Source organism: Strongylocentrotus purpuratus, unplaced genomic scaffold (genome assembly GCF_000002235.5).
Source record: "Strongylocentrotus purpuratus isolate Spur 01 unplaced genomic scaffold, Spur_5.0 spur5_scaffold_14, whole genome shotgun sequence".
In the NCBI taxonomy this organism is placed as follows: domain Eukaryota; kingdom Metazoa; phylum Echinodermata; class Echinoidea; order Camarodonta; family Strongylocentrotidae; genus Strongylocentrotus; species Strongylocentrotus purpuratus.
In genome coordinates this window covers 32,742,748-32,766,552 of record NW_022145599.1, presented here as the reverse complement: position 1 = coordinate 32,766,552, position 23,805 = coordinate 32,742,748, and the positions used below count along the sequence as shown (strand labels likewise).

The 23,805-nt window shown below is 37.1% G+C and overlaps 1 protein-coding gene across 2 annotated transcripts; it reads left to right on the top strand.

Annotated features, from left to right (window-relative positions):
• The first annotated feature begins 757 nt into the window (after window positions 1–757).
• Window positions 758–23,805, top strand: LOC115923649 (mitochondrial dicarboxylate carrier-like). Of its 2 annotated transcripts, XM_030984780.1 has the most exons (10): window positions 759–1,085; window positions 9,356–9,651; window positions 10,849–10,968; window positions 12,196–12,313; window positions 14,053–14,143; window positions 15,133–15,176; window positions 16,041–16,111; window positions 17,856–17,948; window positions 19,679–19,759; window positions 20,918–23,805. In XM_030984780.1, exons 2-10 carry the CDS (start codon window positions 9,415–9,417, stop codon window positions 21,086–21,088), a joined length of 1,026 nt encoding a protein of 341 aa, XP_030840640.1. In that variant the 5' UTR covers window positions 759–1,085; window positions 9,356–9,414; the 3' UTR covers window positions 21,089–23,805. The 2 variants fall into 2 exon arrangements, with proteins under 2 accessions (XP_030840641.1, XP_030840640.1); XM_030984781.1 differs by lacking the exons at window positions 19,679–19,759; window positions 20,918–23,805 and adding an exon at window positions 19,579–19,672 and having other exon boundaries at window positions 758–1,085.

Here is a 23,805-nt window from a genome sequence, read left to right as displayed (position 1 = left end):
ACCCGTCAGCTTGTGTTTTTCATTTTTTTTGGAGGGGGGGGGGGGGGGGGAGGGGGGGGGGGGGTCATTTTATTATATAATACTTTTACGAATGAAATAAATAAGAATCTGAAAATGAGCTACCACAAATAATTAATATCATGCAATTTACCTGAGGATCTGAATTTTTCAATATTAACAAGAAATATAACATGGAACCACCTTCTCAAATTCGAAAAATTAGGACAAGAAGCTAGAATCCAATTTATCTAGCCTCTTTTCATTTCACCCCGGATCCTAAGGTGCAATCGGATTAGCAGAGCCATGTTTTATACTATTTTGTATTATTATATATCTTTTTTAATTATTATATTATTATTATTATTATTATTATTATTATTATTATTATCATATCAAGAAAAGGTATGATTGTAGCGAATTAAATTTGAAAAATTCATGGATGACATGGTCTTGAAGTTGGGAGAGCTATTGGGAGCCAGGCGCCAGATTCTCGAAACCGTCACAAGTCTAAGTTTGTGGAACGCGTTTTGAATCTATCACGTTTCAATGGGATGTCCAAGAAGTTAGACTTTTTATGACGGTTTCGAGAAACGGGCCCCAAGTGACTTTTTTCTTCAAAAAGTTGCGACTCCTTCACCCCTCTTGGATCCGCTGAGCGCTACATGTTACATACACAGAATAACCATTTCGCCTTTTGGTCGTTTTTTCCCTTTTATTTTCCCTGTAAAGACGCAATACAATTATTCACTACGTGCGATCGAACTACGGTACTTGCAAACGTAACTCGAGAATGCGTGTATTATTTTCCTGTAAAATCTGCAACGTTGCCCCGAATTTTGCTCCAGGTACGTTAAGTTCATTGCCGACAGCTAGCTCGAGAATAAGGTCTTTTCGAGATTGAGTTTTGCACAACTTTGAGAGCATCTGATCTCTTCCTGTGTATGTGTGTTGTGTAGCTGCAGCTCAGCTGCATTCATTTCTTCACTCTTCCAAGTTCCAGGCATTTCCAGCTCTCGACTCGCGATTCTTCCAACTCCAAGTCCAAGTTCCATCACTCGTACTCGACCTCGGTCATGTTTGTTATGGTAAGTAGAATCTACACCTAACGTTAGAATTTACGCCATTTGTTTTGTGAGTGAGCGTGGTGAGTGATCGAGATCGGGATCCGGCAAAACATCATTCATAGAGTCTACTCATAGTTGCACCACGCCCCCACTTTCTTGAACAAAATATAAGTAGGGAGGCCAATGCCCAAATCTAACTTTTTAATTACGAATTTGTTTAAAATAAAACAAAGATTAAAAGAAAGCATTTACTAGGGAGGCCAATGCCCAAATCTAACTTTTTAATTACTAATTTGTTTATACTAAAACTAAGATTAAAAGAAAGCATTTACTTTCACTAAGAAAATCCACCCATCTGCCGACTCCATAGGTTCCATCAAATAGGAGATATCCAGCTGGTTTGTAGCCATTTCCTTCTACGCCTTTCCGTACGTAAGAGCCTTGAAACAATTATATTTCATGTCGCAAAGTTACGTTCATAATTAGACAGGCCCGAGGGACAAAGTTCATGATGAAGTTTAAAACTTCGCGCGAAAGTGCAATCACTCAACAGCGGCTAGCCTTGAATCGGTCGCACACGTACACACCTTCTTCTTAAGTTGATCCCTCCACCGACACAGGCAAGCCCCGATGCAGGCTGAAGTGAAGTCCAGCCATCAATGTGCGAACGATTACATCTTCTACTACTACGAGGCGAAGACGATGGTTCAAAAAAGGAAAGAAATATATATAATTCATTGATATTTACCTTAGATGTGTATTCCAATAATTTGATTTCCTCATGAGTATTCCTTATTATCAACGATCGAGAAGTTACGAGGTCCAATTAAAATCCATCTTGCAGCGAACACAATCATAGCGCACATCCATGCATGCAACGTACGTGTACTAATATTTCTCTCTCTCTCTCTCTCTCTCTCTCCCTTTCGCTATACGTAACATACACACTCACTAACCATGTACCATACAACACACACCTTCAAATCATGGCTTTCATTTCAATTCTCAATTGGAGTATAGACTGCTCACGTAGACTTTTTTTTTTACTGAAATATCTTTTTAACACTTCTCATACATTACTGCACGACACTCGTATCTAGTGCTGTGAGAATAAGGTACTAGGGTCTATAAATAAGACTACGCCTTTGCGCACGATCTGACCGGAGCTCAGATTATGTCGCAATACCCTTTATTTTTGGCGCGAACAATGACGTCACTGTTCACTGTTTTCCTTCTCATTTTGAGATGGATGTAGCTATAGGGCTCAAACCAACGCAAGATTGACAGAAACATCGTACTCTATCTACTTTCGAATGTTCAGTTTGTAAAAATCTGTATTTAAAAAGATACAATCTTTTTTCTTTATATTTTCTAGTTGTTAGAAGTGGCAATTGTGAACATCTGAAATGTTGATCTCTATCAAAAGTTCTTTACTCAAAACGGATCCCATATTTTTAGGGTCTACCTTCTGCCAATGAGAAGGTTTTTAGTGAGCAAACCTCTACGCCCTCTAGGATTTTCTTAGTCGGTGGTGCGAGTGCGTCAAGGTCGTCTGCAACCACAATTATTGGAATAAAAAACGTCAAAATCTGCAAGATTGTCAACAAATGGTGAAAGACTGTTACAGATCCGTGATTATAGGTATGTTGTGAAATGTATAATTGTATTTTCTTTTCATATTTTCTTCAATTTTTATTTTTACATCATTTTTTTCCCTTTGCTAATTTTTTGAAGTGGGCGACGAGCGCACAAATCGTAGGTGTAGAAGCCTTACGCCCGGGCATTGGCCTCCCTACATTTACTTTCACTAAGAAAACTCACCCATCTGCCGACTCCATAAGTTCCATAAAATAGGAGATATCCAGCTAGTTCCTATGAGCTTCCTTCTACGCCTGGCCGTACGTAAGAGCCTTGAAACAATCAATTTCATGGTCCCAAAAATTACGTCGAGAATTAGACAGGCCCCAGGGAATGGGCGTGTCATCATGGTCATTGCCCGGACAACAAGTTCAAAACTTCGCGCAAAAGTACATTCATCATCACCGGCTAGCCTTGAATTAGTCGCACACACCGACACAGTACTGCAGGCCGTCCAGGTACGGTAATTGCATGCAAGCCGCAATCGAGCCATGCTAGCCATGCCACGGCATGGAGGGTCAAAACATAATGAGAGAAAGCTCGAAAACCACTCATTGTAAATTAAGAAAATTATTGAAATAAATAAATAGGCCTACCTTAGTTTTGATATGTATTTCAATTATTTCCTCATGAGTAAAGATCAATCTGACACTGCAAAATCCAACAGTTGCAGCGAACACAATACGATCGATAAATCCAACAGTTGCAGCGAACACAATACGGAATCAAACATAGTCAATAGGACTGCACGCATTGATAGACGTGTACTGACGGAGATATTTCTCTCCCTCTCTCTCTCTCTCTCTCTCTCTCACTAACCATATGATGATATCATACACTAAAACACACACGTTCAAATCATGGCATTCATTACACTTCTCAATTGGAGTATAGACTGCTCACGTAGACTTTTTTTTTTTTACTGAAATGTCTTTTTTTACACTTCTCATACATTACTGCACGACACTGACCTAGTGCTGAGAATAAGGTACTATGTGTGAGACTACGTCAAATTTGTTTTGCGCGCGATGAGACCGGACCTCATACATATTCATATTATGATGTCGCAAGACTTCTATTTTGGGCTGGAACAATGACGTCTTTGTTCACAGTTTTGCTCCCCAATTTGAGATGGCTCTAGCTATGGGGCTCAAACCAACGCAAGATTGACAAAAACATCGTACTCTATCTACCTTTGATTGTGCAGTTTGTAAAAATCTGCAATTAAAAAGATATAATCCTTTTTCGTTATATTTTCTAGTTGTTAAAAGTGACATCTGTGCACAACTGATATGTTAATCTCTATCAAAAGTTCTTTGATATTAAATTGATTCCATATTTTTAGGCGCTACCTTCAGTCATTGAGAAGGATTTTAGAGAGCTAACCTCATCGCCCTCTAGGACCCGTCTAGTTTCTCTTGTCCGTCCGTTATTTTCGTCTGCTAGCGCAATTATTGGATCAAAATACATCAAAATCTGCAAGATCGTCAACAAATGGTGAAAGACCATTACAGATCCGTGATTATAGGTATGTTGTGGAGTGTGTAATTGTGTATTTGTTATACATTTTATTCCATAGATATTTGTTTTCTTTTTTTTCCCCTTTTTTTTTCTTCTGGTAATTTTCTGACTTGGACGACGAGCGCACAAATCGTAGGCGTAGAAGCCTTACGCCCGGGCATTGGCCTCCCTAATATAAGGATTTTCACAGACGTTTCATATAATTTCTGATCCCCACGTTGGCGATGCGAAACACAAATTCTGCAATGATTTTCTTGATGCATTTCACATTGACTTTGTAAGTTGTAGGGTCTAGATCTAGAGCCTACAGTACAGAGACTTTCACGTTTTTGATTATAAGCGATAAATCCTCGGAAGACAGATAACCCATAAAAGTAGATGGTGAATGGTGGGTTTTATTTTATCGCGTCATCAGCGCGAGGTTCAGGAACCCGAAACCTGCAGAGCGCCGATGACAAAAAAACGTCTGCGAAAATGCGGACAATCTTTATTTTTGGGGACGCAATTTGTCCGCGTTTATGAGGATATAGAATATACATGTATCCTCGTTTCGGCGGACGATCCTCATTCTCGGACCAGCGCCCCTACTCATGGTCAGCGTTCGCGAAACAGACCCAAGTTCTCCTCACGCTTTGGTTTCACGTATGTTGCACGCAGGTGATTGCTACGGTCGCGTCATCCATAGTCATATTATACCACTACCAGTACCAGGTTGGCCCCGAGTCATGCAACAGGAAAGACACATAGTCTCGTCAGGCTTTTGACGAGTACCAGCATAGACGTAGACATAGACTTTCTTTAACATCAATAAAAAATGATCAATCAATTGAGAGCTTGAAGGTCATGATAGAAGTTTTTTTTTTTCAATTCAGTTTTCATTTTTTCACTGCCCATACATAGATCTAGACTAGCCTTAAGTTGCCTTGAGACGGCAATCTAAAAAGATTTAACAAGTTTGAAAACATGGCTAGTTCCCTTGTCGGGGAAGTTGTTGCTCGTCTTGGTAAAGATAGTTTTGTGAAACACCTAGGACCTAGCAAACAAGTCGAGCGACAGCGTCAAGTTGTGTTGATCTTGTTGTAATTATGACGGTTTTGAGAAACGACCCTTGGGCCCTGGGTGTAGTGCACTAGTGCTCCACCTGTTATACTGGGAGGAGAGACCCAACCTTTACAGTGATTCAGTTAGTTTTATCCCAGGCTCAGGTGACGCCAAATCACACTTCAAAAAATATTTCCACAAAAAAATATATATTGAACTATTTACATCAATTATTGTAATATTGTGTGGGGAAATACATTTTACAAAGCCTTCAAAAACCCATACATCCAATTCATATTCTACATAAATGTGCTGTACATATCATAACAAGCTCTTATTATAAACCCCAAGCGCTTGTTTATTCTGTTATCTGAAATCATATTATTTTTTAATGGAAAAATAGATTGAAATTGAAAGTGATAAGTATCGCCCTACGTATTAATCTCCATGATCTCCTTTTGTCGTACACTTGGAATAGCTGACTATCGTTCAGTAACAATTTCCATTTTGGGAATATGTTCAGGCTGTTTAGAATTGAATTAAAATGAACAAAAGTAACTAACAAATTTATACAGGATTTTATGTTTCTCTCTCACAATATAAATGGAAGATCTCCCCAAGAAACTATACAGAAAAGTAGAACATTTACTTGTTAAAGGGCAATCCAACCCTTGTGCAATGTGTATAAGTGCCTGCTCCATTGGAGCACTTGTCAAAATATAAATTGTGGAATTATGGATTATACCAGTAGGTCCTTTTTTTTTTAAAGACAAAAAGTTGTCTGCCACTAGCCCACTACATCACATAGATATTACCTACAGTATTTAGCCAAATTGAAGGCATACATATAGTGCTTACAACATTCAAACATTCATAACTTTCTCACTTTTTGTATGATTTCATTAAAGGAGAAGTCCACCCTGATATTAAGTTGGTAACTTAAAGGTAAAGACCAGTATTGGAAACGCCCCAATTTCAAAAAATGAAATGGAAGCTCTTATTACCAATCATGTGAAAGAATATGTTTTGAATATTACATGATGATAAAAATTTTGACGGGAAAACCGCCTGTTGAGAGGTATGAAATGCACGTGTCGCGCACGTGTGTGTAGTCCCATATACATCTTTCTGTGTACAGTGCTTCTAACTTTATGAAGACTTGGCCAAATTTCTTATCATTTTGATGATTCCAGAACCTTGCAGTACATCTATGCTAGATGATCAATTTCACAACGTTTTTTTCACAATACAATCAATCGCATGACCATAACTGGTCTTTAGCTTTAAACAATTAAAGTTTGTGAAAAATTTCTGCATACAGTACCTAGCAAATTGAAGAGGAGCTTACAAGGTAAACATGTCACAGAGTTGCCAAGTTGTGTTTGATTGATTGCACTTTCAATTTATACATACCTTTATTATTTTCAATCGGACTTTGCTCAAAATTTCACAGACCGGTTTCTCTCATTCTTATGCTTCTATTAAAACTAACCTAATATCAGGGTTGACCTCCCCTTGAAATCTGTCACCAGTTTGTTACTCTGATTTGTCTGCTTTCTTTTATAGCACATTAGGCCTTAAAAAAAAATATACATGTTTAGCGTCCCGCTTGCTTCCTTTTTAGGGGCCGCCTCCAATTTTTTTTTTTTTTTTTAAATTTTGTTTTGAATTTTTTTTTTTAAAGAAAAAAAACATGAAAAACACTGCTAAAATGGATCTATTTCTGATTTTTTTTTTTTTAATTTAAAAAATTGGCGGCCGTCTTGAAAAATAGCTCGACTGTCAGGGAAAATGTACCGAGCGGCCATTTTGAGTGGCAAGTTTGAAAGAAGAAAAAAAAGGGCCTCTTCCTTCCTCCTTAAACATTTTTTTTTTTTTTTTTTGGCATTACAGTTGTCTATTATGGTTGGATTTCCTTTTATTATGTTAGCTAATGTCAAGGATGTACCGTAGTTTGGGTTCTCCACGTTGGTCCTTCATGTTCATAAAAAGGTCTGACGTAGGTTGCACAAAGACCTGGAATTTATCCATGTGCATTGTGTCGTATAAATCCAAAACAAACATGGCAGGTACATGTTTATTCATAAAGATAACCCTGATCATAACCCCGAGACAAACAATGTGTTTTACGAGCCAAACATGCATGTGCACATGTTTATGCATACTGTACAAATACTTTTTACTGAACACCTACACATACACGAATGCTACTATGATTAAAGAGAAGGTTGAGTTCTGGGAAGAGGTGAAAAATAATTTGTGAGCATTATCATTCTTCTATGCAAGTGTGGAAGAACATCAGATAAGACATGTTCCCTGAAAAGCATGGCTCTTCAAATGCCTTTATATTCTAAATATGTCATGTAACTCGTAAAACTCGGGGGTAGGTTTTTTACGCCACGTGTTCGTGTAGTCCCATATACATCTTTCTGTGTACAGTGTTTGTAACTTTACCAAGACTTGGCCAAATTTCTTATTATTTTGATGATATCAGAACCTTGCAATACACACAAATTCTTATATGCTAGATGATCAACCTTTTCTGGTCGATTTCACACCGTTTCTTTCACAATGCAATTGCATGACCAGAACTCAACTTCATCTTTAAAAGGAAATACGTCGCGTACAAATGTACAAAATGTAGTACAGTGGCACTTGTAGCTTCACCCCCACGTTCCCTTCCACTTGCAAAAGTTGCAATACTTTTACCTTTAAATAGAGGGCATTGAACAACGCCTCCCCCGGGGACCCCCCCCCCCCCCCTCCCCCAGCTTTCAATAGAAGAGATACATGTATCTAAAACAGCATTGAACTCTATGTAATGAATCTACCCAATAAAGAGACAGGAAAATGTAACATTGAGCAAAAGAAAGTAATGGTAATTTCATCATGTTTTAAGTAAAATGAACCATTTTTCTCACAATGTAGATTTTTAAACGAGGGGGGGGGGGAGATTTTATGTTTCCTAAAGATATTGAATTAACAAAATATTATTATTTTCCTTTAGTTCATTGTGTTTATTTGGTGCTCTTACTTTTTCAGGAGATTTCCGTAATTTTTTGTTGAGTGTAACTGGTCCAAACAACCCATTTAGTGCATTACAAATAATTCAAAATATTGGCTTTAACCCGTTGACTACTGATTAGGAGCCAGAGCATTTAACACTGAGTTCCTATAGGACATATATTTATTCAGATGGTCATATCTCAGCCAATTCACATATTCAATTGGTTTTCGACATTCGGACATTATTTTTGATGCTCTTTCGGAAAATGAAGAAAAAATTGAGAAATTCTAAAAATTGATTTGTATGACGGTCACAGCTTTGGTACTCTATAGGCTTAATACCAGAGCCAGCTGGTCCCTATACATGTATATGCAGCGGGTTGAATAGCACTTCTCCAGGGCAGTCATTCGTTCCGGTTATCAGAACTTAGTCTGCAGGCACAGACTTGTATTTGAACCTTAACCACAATTCCTTAAGGTCTGGGACATAATGTAGCAGAGCTCTGACAGTCTCTGGCCTTGGTCCGGACTCCAGAGCAGCTACATATGGTAGCCTATGCAGTATGATGTCAGCCAAGTCTCACCAGGCCTGTCTTCATCAGCTCGAGTTTGCCTAATAACCCGCTATTTTAACCATCCAGATCACAAATTAACCAGTCAATTTGCGTCTTCATCAGCCTGCAGTTGCAATTAGCAGAATATTTGGTCGAGAAATTATCCGGAAACATACCGTATTGGTCTTGTTTCCAAAATATCCTGCTATTTGGGAAATATCGCGTTAATTTACGCCAGTCCAAGCTAGTTTGTGATGAGCGTATTAGCCTGGTGAAGACTCAATTTCGAGCTTCGGGATAATATCCCGAGTCTGAAAATAGCGGGTTATTTGGCAAACTCGAGCTAATGAGGACAGGCCTTAACAGTGGAGACACTGTTTATGCACAGCCACTGACAAGGGTTTGACTTTGTACCTGCAAACTAATCAAAACTCAAAGAGTTACATGTAAGATAGGGTGTTTGAATGTACTTTGCACTTTTGATTCTGTGTTCGTTCAAGCGTGTTATTTGTAAATTGCCAACTGTTGCAGGTAGGTCGTGAGTCGGTCCACACTCACCAGTGATCGCATTCACAGAGCACTACTATACCATGACAGGGCAGGTCATATTCACCCCTGGTTCAGGAGCCAATGCAGCAGTACCCTTAGACCCCGCATCAATGAAGGTCCCATCTTCCAGCGGAGGGGGAGGAGGCGGAGGAGGAGTGTCGCCCGCGACAACGGAAAAGAAAGAGCAGTATACCACCAGGAGAGTGGCAAGGTTTTACTTTGGTGGTTTTGCCGGCGCTGGAGCAGCATGTGTTACTCATCCATTGGATCTTGTCAAAGTGAGTGTTGTTTTTTTTTTTTTTTTTCCATCTTTTATTAATTTAATAATACGTACATAAGAAACACAAAATTATATCGATTACAAAGAAAAACACATGAATTATACATGTACTTATATCACAAAATTAATTATACTTTTTTTGTTTAACATAATCAACAATTTTTTTCCAGAGGTGATACTTTTCAACATTTGCCCTCCATAATATTTCCAGATAATGGGGGAGAGGTAGAAAGGGGGAAGGGGTGTATGGTTTCCGTTTGTCAAAGTGATCGCAATACCTTAGGGCTTAGTTTAGGGAGAGGGTAAGGGGGTATGGTTTTGACAAAATCTATTAAAATGACATCTCAGTTCAACTTTGTAATCAAACACACGCCAATAGTGAGTGTCTTACCTCATTAGTCATTACAACGCCAGATTATGGGGAGAGGTAGAAAGGGAGGGGGGTGTATGGTTTGTCGAAGTGAGTGTAATACCTTAAGGCATTGCTATAGTTTTATGGGAGAGAGTGAGTGAAGGATGGGGAGGGTATTAAGGGGGTATGGTTTTGACGAAATTTATTAACAAGACATCTCAGTTCAACTTTGTAATCAAACACACGCAAATAGTGAGTGTCTTACCTCATTAGTCATTACAACGCCAGATTATGGGGAGAGGTAGAAAGGGAGGGGGGTGTATGGTTTGTCGAAGTGAGTGTAATACCTTAAGGCATTGCTATAGTTTTATGGGAGAGAGTGAGTGAAGGATGGGGAGGGTATTAAGGGGGTATGGTTTTGACGAAATTTATTAACAAGACATCTCAGTTCAACTCTGTAACCAAATACAGGTGTATGAGGAAAAAGGGTTTTGAGATATTCAGATTTGCTTTAAACTTTCTTATTTTGTATTCTTCAGATCATTGATTTGCCTAAACTAAGAGATAATAGATGCTTCTTTTTTTTTTTGGGGGGGGGTATTTTTTTAATGAATTTAATGTACATACATGTATATGGTTCACATATTAATATTCATGTTGTTACTAAATTTAATCATTACTAATTATTTTCCAATGTCTTTTTATTAAAATGTGAAGTAATGAGATATACATGTACATGCAGGCATATAAACAACTTGCTTGCCTTTAATGGGCAAACGTGGTTGTACATTGCTGTTTCTACATCATTTTTTGTGTGTTTTCTCTTCCTGTTGTGACTTCCAGGTCCATTTACAGACGCAGCAGGCTGTACAGATGAATGCTTCTGGGATGGCGGTACATATAGTCAAGAATGAGGGAGTTTTAGCACTCTACAATGGGCTCAGTGCTTCATTATGCCGACAGGTACTACTGCATTAAATCATTTTTTAAATCATTTATTAAATCAGAAATATGATTAGATTCAAATCACCAACTTATTTTGTATATTAATCTCTAGGGGGATGTACCAAACCAAACTACCAAACTGAAAATAAATTGAAATCTCTCATTTTGTCCTTTACATGTACAATATGGTGTGAAAAATAGAAACTCATCCTAAAGTCTGTGTTATTACCATTGATAACCATTCAAAGTGAACTTATGTCACAGATAGCATACAAATTTACTCCAACCCCCCCCCCCCCCCATCTCGCCCTCCATCTCGCCTGTTGTAATTTATTAAGTCATTAAGATTCACAAATTCACAATCTGCCTAAGTCTGTCATAGTTGTCAGATGTACAAGCTGATTTCCTTTCAAGAAAACTTTAAAAAAAAAATATTATGCTGACATTTGTTATGGGTGACCCCCGAACAGGTACACATATATTTCGGTTTTTAGAACGAAGTGTTAGCTTTTCCATAGTGATTTTAGCAGCTATCCTACATTGTACATGGTCATCTCACTACAGAAAATGGCAGTTTTAGAGACAATTGTTGAATCAGCATTATTTGTATCTTAGAAGGGGTAAAGGTTGTGTGGATTGTTTACCCCATTGTTCATCAGATAGTCGACAAACATGAATTCCATTCTCCAACTTTGTCAAGGCTAAATAAAAGCGTATATGTACTATCTCTTGACAGCATATATTTGTAAGTCCTCGTACATGCCTGTATGTGTATGTTCAGTAGACGCAGGTCAGTAGAAAAGGCTATGGCAGACCGGTACTTGAGATACTGTAGGAATCTTCTTATTTGCTGGGCTTTTGTAGGAACTAGAATAGTTTGAGGTCATTAGCTAAATGTTGTGGCACAAAAAGATGTGTCTGGAAGGCAAACTGCATAATTGTTGAGAATCATAATTCTATCTCACTGAAGTAGAACGACACCTCTCTCTCCTGTTTCCCTCTCCTCTATTTTCCCTTTCCAACCCTCTCTTTCTCTTCCCTCTCTCATTCTCTTTCCTCTCTCATTCTCTTTCTCTCGCTCTCTCTCTCTCTCTCCCTCTCTCTCTCTCTCTCCCTCTCTCTCTCTCCCTCTAACTCTCTACTTCTCTTTCTTTTCTCCCTATTCTTAACTCCTTCATTTTGTTCTCACCTCCACCCCTCCCCATCCCCTCTGTCTCACTCTCTCTTTCTGTATTTCCATTACAGCTCAGTTACTCCATGGCTAGGTTTGGTATATATGAGGCCATGAAGCAGAGGTTAACAGCAGACGACCCCAGCAGACCTCTCCCGTTTTATCAGAAGATGCTTCTGGCTGGTTTCGCAGGTGTGGCTTCAAGATTCACAGAGAATTTTTTTATGATTTTATAAATATTAATAACTGGCATTTATATAGCGCTATCTGTCCAAACAATTCTATTCGGAGGCACACAAATTAATTATTACCTCAGCTTTAGCCTAGCTGCTATTACCTCACCTGGGGCGAGTGTGACAAATGTAGATTAATGCCTTGCCAAAGGACATTAGTGCCTTGTCGGGATCCACGACCTTCAAATTTCAAGTCAAGTGCTTAGCCCACTCAACTACAACACTTCTACATAATTTATAAGACTAGTTACAGCAATCCCTTCTTTAAATCAGAAATATCTTACACATAAGCTTCTTGTCACTTTAATATTGCCAATAGTCATTCATTTATTTGAATTGGAAAGTAGACTGAGAATGTGAAAGTGACAAAAATATCAGTTGTGATTTTTCATTAGTCAATACTGGCTAATTTAACAATCTTCATTCATATTTTCATTTTAAAATTCCTTGCATTAAAAAAAAAGATCAAAAATCAGAGTTGCCAATGTTGAGCCCTTAGTGATTCCATGTCCTTGGCAATATGAGATTGGACTATAACCTTTCACCACTCATATAAATGTACATATGTTGAAAAATATGCCAGGTCAGCATGCAAAATTATTGGTCGATGCAGCGTTTTCCCTATCCCGACGTAGTATTTACATTACCAGCTGTTTTAATATCACAGAACAAATAGTGTTTTCAGAGTGTACGTTGATCCTTACCGAGTTTCCATTGTTTGTTTAATCTGAATTTAAGAGATACTCATGTAAACTGATTCACAGGTTGGTTTGTAATCTGCTCAACAATCTTTAAAAAAGCAAATATATCAATATATCCTTTTGCACATGTGGGTAGAAATGTTAGTGGCATTCGTAAATGTTTGTGTAAATTTTCAACATGTTTTTAGGTCACTGAATTTAGAAATATGCTTGTGTATTCTAGTAGACACAAAACAACCTCAGTCAGTTACAAGGCCTACCTGCAAATTCTAAGCTTTGAAAATGAAAGCACCCAATATATATATGAGTGTAAGATGTAAATGTTCAGAAATGCATGCATTGCGACAAGAGAGTGAAGAAAGGTTTTGTTTTTTTATTTGTTATTATTATTATTTTTTAATACACAAAAATAGCCACAAGAACAACATTCTCTTCATTTTGTAATCGTCTTGTCAGGGCATTAGCTCAGGAGGTAGTGCCTTGATACACGTGGTGTAGAGCTTTATTTTATCATCGTTGTCCTAAGAGGCATAGTGGTATAGAGGTTCAATCATTTACTCTCAATCCAAGGGTTGAGGGTTCAAATCCCAGCCCGGCACTAACGTCCTTTGGCAAGACATTAATATACAGTTGCCACTCTCCATGGAGGTGTTGGGTGGGTACCCGGTAAGATGCAAAGTCATTATAGATCGCTCAGCGTTGGGGGCGACTGTGAAATAGTGCCTGGCTGGAATCCTTCCCCAGGGAGTGGAGAATGTGCATATAATGCTTGCGGGGGAAAGGCTGAATCCAATGACAGTGGTAATGATATATCTGTAGAGCGCTTAGAGATCTTGTCGATGTATTGAGCGCTAAATAAGCGCAAAATATTATAATTGTATCTTACTGAAGTGCGTAGACACATCGTCCCCTTAATAAGGGCTATAAAAACCACCGGGAATATAATATAGTTATTGTAATAAAGTTTGAATATTCTGATTCTGTCTGTCTGTCACAGGAGCTGTTGGGGGCTTTGTGGGTACACCAGCAGATATGATCAACGTCAGGATGCAGAATGATATCAAACTACAACCAGCAGAAAGGAGAAAGTAAGTCATCAATTCCCCAAAAATAATACAACTAGAGTATGTGATAAAAGAAATAAAAAATATACTGGTATGAACTCAGAAGAAGATATTTATGAAATCCGGTCTGTCTAGAAAGTTGGGTAATTTGGTGGTCTGTTAATCTTAGAGAGACAATGTGCCTTGAAGTTGTTTACATTCTGGCATGACCTTCAATAGGAGGATGTAATAAAGTGGAATGTACTGGTATTAAAGTGGAAATTTATAAAAAAACACAATCCATGTTTTTTTTCCAGGTCAAGGTGAAAAATTTACTTCCTGCCGAGACAAAGTTAGAGGTGGGGGGGGGGGGGGGTGGAGAGCAATGGGTTTTATACATGTAACAGGGTTGTCACAAGCTGGATATGCAACCAATATTCATGTATGCAGTCTGTCCTAGTGATCCCAAATTCACTTGCACTTTTAAGCTTTTTTTTTTTACTAATTCTTGGTCCTTCTCTTATTTTCCCTGTTTATATTCCGGCATGGTGATGTGGGCCCATAATGGATATTATGTTAAGTAGCTTTATTTGGGGGTATGATTAGCAGTTTGTTGGATGGGTGAGATTTGAAATAAATACCAAGCTTTGGAAAGGGCTCCTCCTTTTACATTTGTTGTACCGTATAAGATCAATGCCACAAATAACACCAAGCCACCAGTATTCTTCAATGATTGGACAAACATTACAATGTACATTGTATGTCAAAGGATATATATATATATATATAAATATATATATATATATATATCATTCAAATGTTTGTTTGACTCTTTCCTTCTCTTTTTTTTGTTGGGGGGGGGGGTGCTACAGTTTGGGCAATCTAATTTGGTCCTTTGCCAAAAGAACTTTCTACCATGGATTGGAATTGAACCAGGACTGGTTTATATCTAGTTTGGTGTCCTGTCTGTGTCTAAACCACTACACCATAATTGTAAACCTAAATAACTCTGCTTTCTCCTCCTGTCCCAACAGTTATAAACATGCCCTTGATGGGCTATGGCAGGTCTACAAAAAAGGTATGTTAAAAAAAAGTAATCATATTTTTTAGTTCATCTTGTTTCTTAAATCCATCGGAGACTACGCAAGGGTCCTATGCAAATTCTATTAGCTGTGTGTTATAAGACACAGAAATGTGAAGCGGGTTACACTTTTGCCATTAAAAAAACTGCTGCGCTTTACCACTTGAAATCTGAAAGAGGTTACGTGGACCACTAAACTATGTTTACTTAGCGTACACACGTCAGCTTATCTTGTTTTGGTCCCTTGAAATCAGGATAGATTTTGTCATTCACCACGTTTAGACTCTGAAATGTACGATGGCTTTTTTCTTTTATTACTCTCAAAAGCGGAAATGAAAATATACTGTTGAACTGTACAATCAATTTTTGTTATGGTACAAATTTTATCAGTTCTCTATACGTGTGCTTGTATAACAAATTACGTGATAGTTTAATCAGCTTTTATGACAATTATCAGGATAGATTTTGTCATTCACCACACTTGGTCTTGGAAACTTATGGCTTTTTGTTTTTATTATTGTTAAAAACTGAAATAACAATATACTGTAAAACTGTACAATCTTTAATAGTGCAAGCATTAAGCCGTAAAAGTTATTTTGGTACAAATTTATCAGTTCTCCATACTTGTGCTTGCATAACAAATTACGTGACTGTATAATCACCTTTTATGCTTGTGTATTCAGTTACATGAAGCGTACACATGCATTAGTTATTCCATGCAGTATCCAGATATTGCAAGCTTGGAATAATCGTCTCATGTTTCATCCATTTCCCCGTCAGTCATAAAGAGCCTATTTTATCGCATGTACGTGTACTCATCCGATGGTTTATTTCTCTCACCTTTCTTGCATCATCTTTCAGAGGGTGTAGTAAGCTTATGGAATGGTTGGTCTATGGCTGTTGCAAGAGGCTTCCTTATGACATTTGGACAGGTGTGTACATAGATATCCCTTAAAGGGAAAATCCAACCTTCATAACCTCCAAATTAAAGCAGGAATATTAGAGAAGCAGACTGGTGAAAGTTTGAGAGAAATTGGACATTTCAAAGATATAATCACTATACGTATTGGAACTTCAAATTGGCTGAATTGGTAATGTCACTATGATGTAGTGCCGGACAAATATTTGTCCAACAGCCAAAATGATATTTAAAAAAAAAAAAAATCTTCAATATGTATGACCTGAGATGGTCTTTTCTTTTGAGAGGACCTGTAATAATACAATCTCCTTAATACATATCTTGAGTAGCGCTCTTGGGAGAAGAGAAGAAATTAGTAATATTTTAGTACACAACAAACAGGAGAGTTATCCGTCACTACGTCACAATCCACTGACAAAATAACCAATTTGAGATCTGCATATAGCTGTAGAGATCTCATATTTCAAATATCCATAATTTTGTTATTATTGGTCTGATTTTTAAAAATATTTTTGCCATTCTTTTCCTCTGATTTTTCTGCTTTCATTCAAATGAATTTATCACGAGGGTTGTGGATTGCCACTGTTTAACTTAATTAACGATAAACTTGAGTTCCGGTAAGTATAGAAAATAAATTCTCCAACGAAACTTACACGGAATGTTCAAGATTACAAATAAATGACAGGTACCAAACAATTTTGGTAGAAAATGTATAGTGGCTGAGTAATGAGCATAGAATGATAAGAAAATCCGGGTAAGTAGGACCGACACCATGTGCTTAACACAGGTCACTGGGATTTGTGGTTGTTATCGAAGATGATGCCCAGTAGGCTTCTGTGTGTTTGTTTTTCTTTCACTTGTTCATACAACCAATCTACTGCAGGATAAACAATCCAGAATAAATCAGAGCATTTTTCTTTCAAAATGTGATTCCCATACCAGAGCTCAAGATTAGCTTTAACTTAATTAACCCTTTACTTGCTGTGGATCGAAACCCAAGACTTCCACATCATATGACAGCAGTCACCTATAATGAGAGCATCGTGTAGATTGCCTGATGACAACCCCTCCCCCCCCCCCCCCCTCCAAAAAAAAAAATCAGAACCGTTGATGACTGTCTATATTTACAATGATTCACATTTTGTCCACAACATGCCTGTATGTACGTGCATTTCAAAAGAATAGACAGTTTTCTTGCACATTAAAGGTATTACAAAGTTTTGGTAAATTTAGAAAATTGACTGGATAGTGATTCTCTACAATTTTGATATATATGGATGCCCCTATGGATATATTATAAGCACTAAAAAATGTAGCCCCTAAAACACTTCTGTTTTCGAGAAAAATTGAATATACAAATTTACCGGTGCTCCCAGTAAATTTTGATCAATTTCAAAATAGCGCCTACGACCATACGATGGTAGCTGCGACCATGGAAATCTCAGAATATGTAGTTGTGATATATATATTCCAAACGGTAACAGCAAATCGGTCGATTTCATTCAAAAAAACAATGTTTTATAGCTAAATTCATATATTGACCTCGAGAGGGCGCTATACAAAATAAAGAGTTTAGTATTTACAATTTTATAACTTTAGACTCGATTTCAACCGCAACAACGATCACTGAATATTGTAGGATCGCCTATGCTTCCAATATGTTCATTTGAACCAAATTCATGACCCCATACCAAAACTTTGTATTACCTTTAATATTTAAGCATATTGTGTTTCTTCTTCTTCGTCTCCTTATCCAGGTGGCTCTCTACGATCAGTACAAACAGTTCTTACTGCAATCAGGTTACTTCAATGATAACATAATGACCCACTTCACTGCAAGTACCATGGCTGTAAGTCTATTTTATATCAATTACATGCATCATGTTTGCAGGTGCATTCATAGTGAATATGCTCTGCATGCAGATTAAAGCATTGTTTAACAATGTTTCCAGTTTTACAAATCTGAGATGCATGGCCCTACGTGTTATCAGTGTCTGTGATATTGTGTAATATTGGAGCCCTAGAAAAATTAAGCTTCAAAATGATCGTGAAGTGCCTCAAAAAAGTAAAAATTTTGAGTGACCGGTTTTACCCTATATTCATTTTCCTTAATAGAATGTTGGGAAAACGTTTTTTGAAATTTCGAATTTCAATCATAAATGTGTTGATAATCAGACAGGCAATCGGCTTGTAAAAGTCATGGGATTCCTGACTGACCTAAAGGTTTATAATTATGATTGCAGCATGAGGTCAATCCAGGATTTTGTTAAGAATCTCAGACAAAGATACCCAATCCCTTTAAGTCACAATCAGATGATGAATGAGACTTGTCAATGCCATTATTCAGCTCACTGTAACTTAACCGGGTGCAACATATCTCATTATATACCTGACTTAAAATCCCAGTTACCATGGTTACTGGGAAAATAGTTCAGTCTTGGTGAAATTATACCCATAGGTTCACATGTTAAGAAATGGTCTGAGCGATCGAGGATACCGTACGTGTGCGATGAATTGGTCGGTAATTTCAATACAATTGAATCTTGATCAATCTTACCGACAATTTTATCTTGCATTGTTGACATGAAGACGAAAATATACTTCCAAAAACAAAATCTGCCGATAGATCTTGATCTAAGTTCGTGCCAATGCATTGCAAAAGTAAAAGAAGGGCCCGTTTAATGGAGCTGCCGCGAAGCATCCAGCACGCGAAGCCGTTTTTAATCCATTTTAATGTATACATCAGAGAATAACTGCTAGGTATGGTATCAGTGTGCGATGGCCGAGCGGTCTAAGGCGGTGATTTTAGTCACATCATCGTTGGTACTCAAGAGATCGAATCCCATCTTCAACAAAAAAAAAATTATTTTTTATTTTTTTTTTTTTAGTCTACTCTCAAAGATACACTCATAAAAAACAACCGTGCAGACAAACTAGATAAAGGCCAAGATGGTGTCATAAGTTGACTCTTTTTTTTTTGGCATATAAAAGTATAAATGACTGCTTTAATATTCGAGAAATAGTTGTTTTTATATGCTCTCGGGAAGGTTACAATTGGGCTATTGCCCTCGGCACGCCTCGGGCAATAGCACAATTCTAACCTTCCCTTGAGCGTATAAAAACAACTATTTCTCTCAAAGCAGTCATTAATACTTTACTATTGCCTTTTTGCGGATGTGAATATGCTAATCTGATCACACTGACATTTGCATTCTACTCTACCAGCTAACATTCTGACTCCTGGGTCGAGACTCGAGAGGAGAAATGGCAATTTAATATATAAAATTTACATGTACATGTAGTAGTGCAATAAAATTGGGCACAATATTTTGAGGAATATTTAAAATATACATAGCTTCGTACATTGAATACCCTATGCTATTTCTGCCACTTTGTTGAGAAATGTGACTTTGTCCAGGTGTTGTATGGCATCGATGTCACATATTAAAGTGATTCTATATATTCTTATTTTTTTTGCAGGGTACTTGTGCCACAGTATTAACACAGCCAGCTGATGTCTTGAAGATAAGACCAATGAGTAAATCATTTAAGTGATTATATATTCCTTTTTTTTCTCCAGGGTACTTGTGCCACAGTATTAACACAGCCAGCTGATGTCATGAAGACAAGACTAATGAATGCCAAACCAGGCGAGTACAAGGTGAGTAAAAAAAAAAAGAATCACTTAGGATGGTTGGAAGCTACAAGTGAAATAAACTAGCCTTTTTCCTTGGCCCTTCCTTGCCATTGGCATCAAGTCCACTCAAGATTTGTTATAAGGTGATGCATAGTATTGTGTCCCACAGAAAGGTGCACATGTCAGTTTTCATCAGATCTTTAACTTTGTATAATTTTGTTATGAAAAGATAATGGATTAATGTAGAGAAATCATGTCACTGTTAAAGATAGGATGATGCAGTTTGTATATTAACTGGTCAGAGAAAGGTCAACAATTTGAATTGCATACCTCTGTAAAAGTATATCTGCAAACCATGCATCTGTTGCATGGCAAACAACAAAAATATGTAGGTATTGAAAGAAAAGAAATGTATTCACGTAGCCTTTTCCAATAAGCCAGTTCGTAAATAGCTTTGGAAAGCATGGCCCCGAAATATCCACAGATCTTTTACATGATGGATACGTGATGGAGGTGCTTCATGAAAACCTTTAATTTGCCTCTTGAGAAGAAGTATCAGATAAATGTACTGTCAGTGTATAAGTGAATACTGATTACATTACTTTCATGAGCCATGATACCAGTATTTGTTTTGATGGGTTTACAATTGGGGAACAAATGACCTTTCTCTGCCTATGCCAAATGGTATTTACAAACTGGCTTATTACTGATCCAATCAATGGTCCTTTTTTGGCACCTTGGTCATTTGATTCTTTTTTTATGGTTTTGGTCTATTGATTTTGTAAAACACTTTATTGTGATTTCATTCCACATTTCAGTACCAATTTTCCTCCACTTCCTTTGGAGAATTCTCATTTACAGGCTTTGTTGATAACAGCTCTCTCCCTCTCTCTCTCATTTTCCCCTGTTATTTTTCTTATAGAATACTCTTAGGACTTCTGAACATAACCAAGCTGGGATAGATTGGATTCTCCAAGGGTTATGTTTGGGTCATTTTATAGATTATGATCCCTTATCTCTCATTCTCTACTATTTTTGTGTAGAAATAGAATGTCCTTCACTGTCCCAAATGATTCCAATATGGGACCTAGTGGGATTCCCCAACGCTTTTTTGCTGCCTTTAAATAAAAAGTGATTTCCAATCTCTCTTTCTCTCATTCTCTTCTATTTTGTGTACTCTAGAATGCCTTGGACTGTTTTATGAGCGTTGCCAAGCTAGGACCCATGGGCTTCTTCAAGGGATTCATTCCTGCCTTCGTGAGACTCGGACCTCACACCATTCTCACCTTCCTCCTCTTCGAACAATTCAGGATACGATTCGGTCGTGACATCCAAGTCATTGTTCCGTCTTGAACATTGTCCAGGCTTGACCTGTTGGCGGCGGTATGAACACATAATTCAAATGAGTTAATCAAGCGTTTTCAGTTGAGTTTGCCATGGGCTATCAAAAGTGTCTCCATGTTTACCGTGTTTGTGATTCCCGAGTGCCTCGTACTAGCTATATCTTTCATACCATCCAGTGCAGTATTCTGTATGTATGGATGCTGGAGGTTGATATGTCAGGCAAGCCTTTGATGTAATCATATAGTCAATGAAGAATGCCTTTATGAGAGAGGTTTCGGGTGAATTTTAAATTGGCGATGAAATTAATGAGAAGTTGTAAAGAATGGCGATTCCAGTGATTGAAGCGTGGTACAATTGTCGGCTGTTTGCAAGAAGGCTGTATCAAAGAGCTTTATAATGTCAATGGCAGAAACGCTCTTCTTGCTGGTACACAATATATATATACATTAGTGTATGAATAAAGGGATTCAGCTGCCATCATATGTGCTGTGCCTGCAACGCTTGTCATGTACAAGATGTTTTCTGAATTGTTTTTAAGGGTTAAAGAACAAACACTTTTACACACACTCAATGTGTTTATGATATACACTGGTATGTACATATATTGTACAAGAACAAGTATGCATACTTGATTTTTATGTACATTAGTACTAGATAATTTGCTCTGACAATCCTGGGCTATGTCCAATAAAGAGTTGAGATTAATCCAGATCGATCGCAAACTCCATCAATCAATCGCAAGCTTACATATTCCTATCTCTTTATAATTATAGAGCTGCAACTGATATATGCGATCGACTTGGATCAATCGTAACTCTTTAAAGAAAGGGCCTAGTTCTACATAATACATTACCAAGCTATGTTAAAATTCAGGAATTTTATGAAAACGATCAAATAATGCTTTAATGCTGCATCCTACATAAAAATTACCTTTTTTAATAGTTTTCTAATCTTCTTTTCATCAACATGTACTTTCATTGGCTGCCAAACAACTTTCCTTGGACTTAAAATCAATGATACATCAATAACAACAAAAACATTGTTATTGACTTTCTAATGCCACTTGGTTTTTAAAACATTCATCACAAACATGACGTTAGCACTTCTGTACTCTACATGATGGGTACAACTGTGATTATGTGTGACTCAGTTTTGTTTGTTTGTAATCTTCTTTGTTGTATTGAAGTACATTGAATACATATCAACATGCTGCATGGGTTTACATGTGTGTGTATGTATGTACATGGTACATTGTTTACATTCACAGCTCATGAATATCTTTTAATGACTGCACTCTCATCATTAAGTGCTGCATGTATATTCACCCAGTACATTTTTTAGCTTCCTTTTTTATTGTAGACTCATCCTTTAGCAACTTATTTTTCTTATTAACTTCTTGATTATTAACCCTGAGATAAATTGCACTATTGGGCTGGAAATCTGCTGGAAATATGTGTCATATCATATTTGACAGGTTTGATAAGAGCCAAAAGAATATACCAGCTGATCATACAAGTTTAATGCATGCCCTGTTTAGATAGCTGTGGTTTATAAGTTCTTCACATAATTTAGGATTATTTTTGATGTAAATCTACATGATGTGCATTGTCCGTACGAACAGGTGTTCGTAGATATATTCTTTTATTATCCGCTCTCCTTTATATCGCTATACGTGATGTATGAAATCTGATATAAAAAATATTGTGCAATAATTTTTGTTATAATTTGGTTAATTTTAATGATGATTTACAGTATTGAATGGACAAATGAATGAACATGTTCATGTACATGTAGTTAGATACTGTAGATATACACAGCTTATGATTTGAACATACATAGAAATTTACATCTTCATATTAATGTTTTTGTTGCCATTTTTTTACTTAATGGTATTACATGTTAATGTAACATGATATTTGGACACGAGATTGCTTGGATGGACAAACTAATTCTGAAATCTCATTTTTGTATTAAGTATGTGTGATCTACTTTGATATTATGTAAGGTATAACCAAGGGCACGTTAAGAATTTTCTTACATGTCAGAATGCTTAGAATCAACCAAAAACTAAGCAATTTGTTAAGTTCATGTTTTTATGAAATGTGCAGCAAACGGTTTAAGCTTTCCAATGTTATTGTGGTCAGCAATAGTGAATCATCGAGGCTTTGACATGGTTTTGTGCTATTCTAAAATTTCACCAGCATTTTTTACTTCCAGCTGTTGTAAACCTCCTCAGTAAGGACAAAAAAGGATACAGACTTATATTTTTGTCAGTTGTCAATTTTAATGTGCCAACCCTGTCAACACCAATAGTAGATGAACGATATTGTCTGCTTAGAACGAGAAACGTGTTTTGGGGACAAGCATTCTGCATGTTGTGAGCCTTAAAGATATACTAGATTCATGAAAATGAAGGGCAAAATTAATGCACACATTGTGTCCATTTTTATTGCATGGCCACATTGAACTTGATGCCAGCAATTTTATAAATGAAGTTAAGGCATTCAAGTTCTTTAAATTGGCAACACTTGGAGAGGTTCAGAATCATTGTGTGTGTTGTTATTGTTTTTTTAAATCAAAATTAACCATTTAAAAAACTTTGTCAACAAATTTCTGCCTGTGTATATGGTGTTCAGAGACATTGCACATTATTAGAACAAAGAAGCAATATTTGAAGAAAAACATTGTTGCCAATTTAAAGAACAATAGGTGATTCATTTAGCCCT

Excerpts from the sequence above, each read along its gene's own strand:
- LOC115923649 (XM_030984780.1), top strand. The coding sequence starts at position 9,415 with ATGACAGGGCAGGTCATATTCACCCCTGGTTCAGGAGCCAATGCAGCA. Across the intron at positions 14,144-15,132 it reads CAACCAGCAGAAAGGAGAAA|TTATAAACATGCCCTTGATG; the intron begins GTAAGTCATCAA and ends CTGTCCCAACAG. Across the intron at positions 17,949-19,678 it reads TCACTGCAAGTACCATGGCT|GGTACTTGTGCCACAGTATT; the intron begins GTAAGTCTATTT and ends TTTTTTCTCCAG.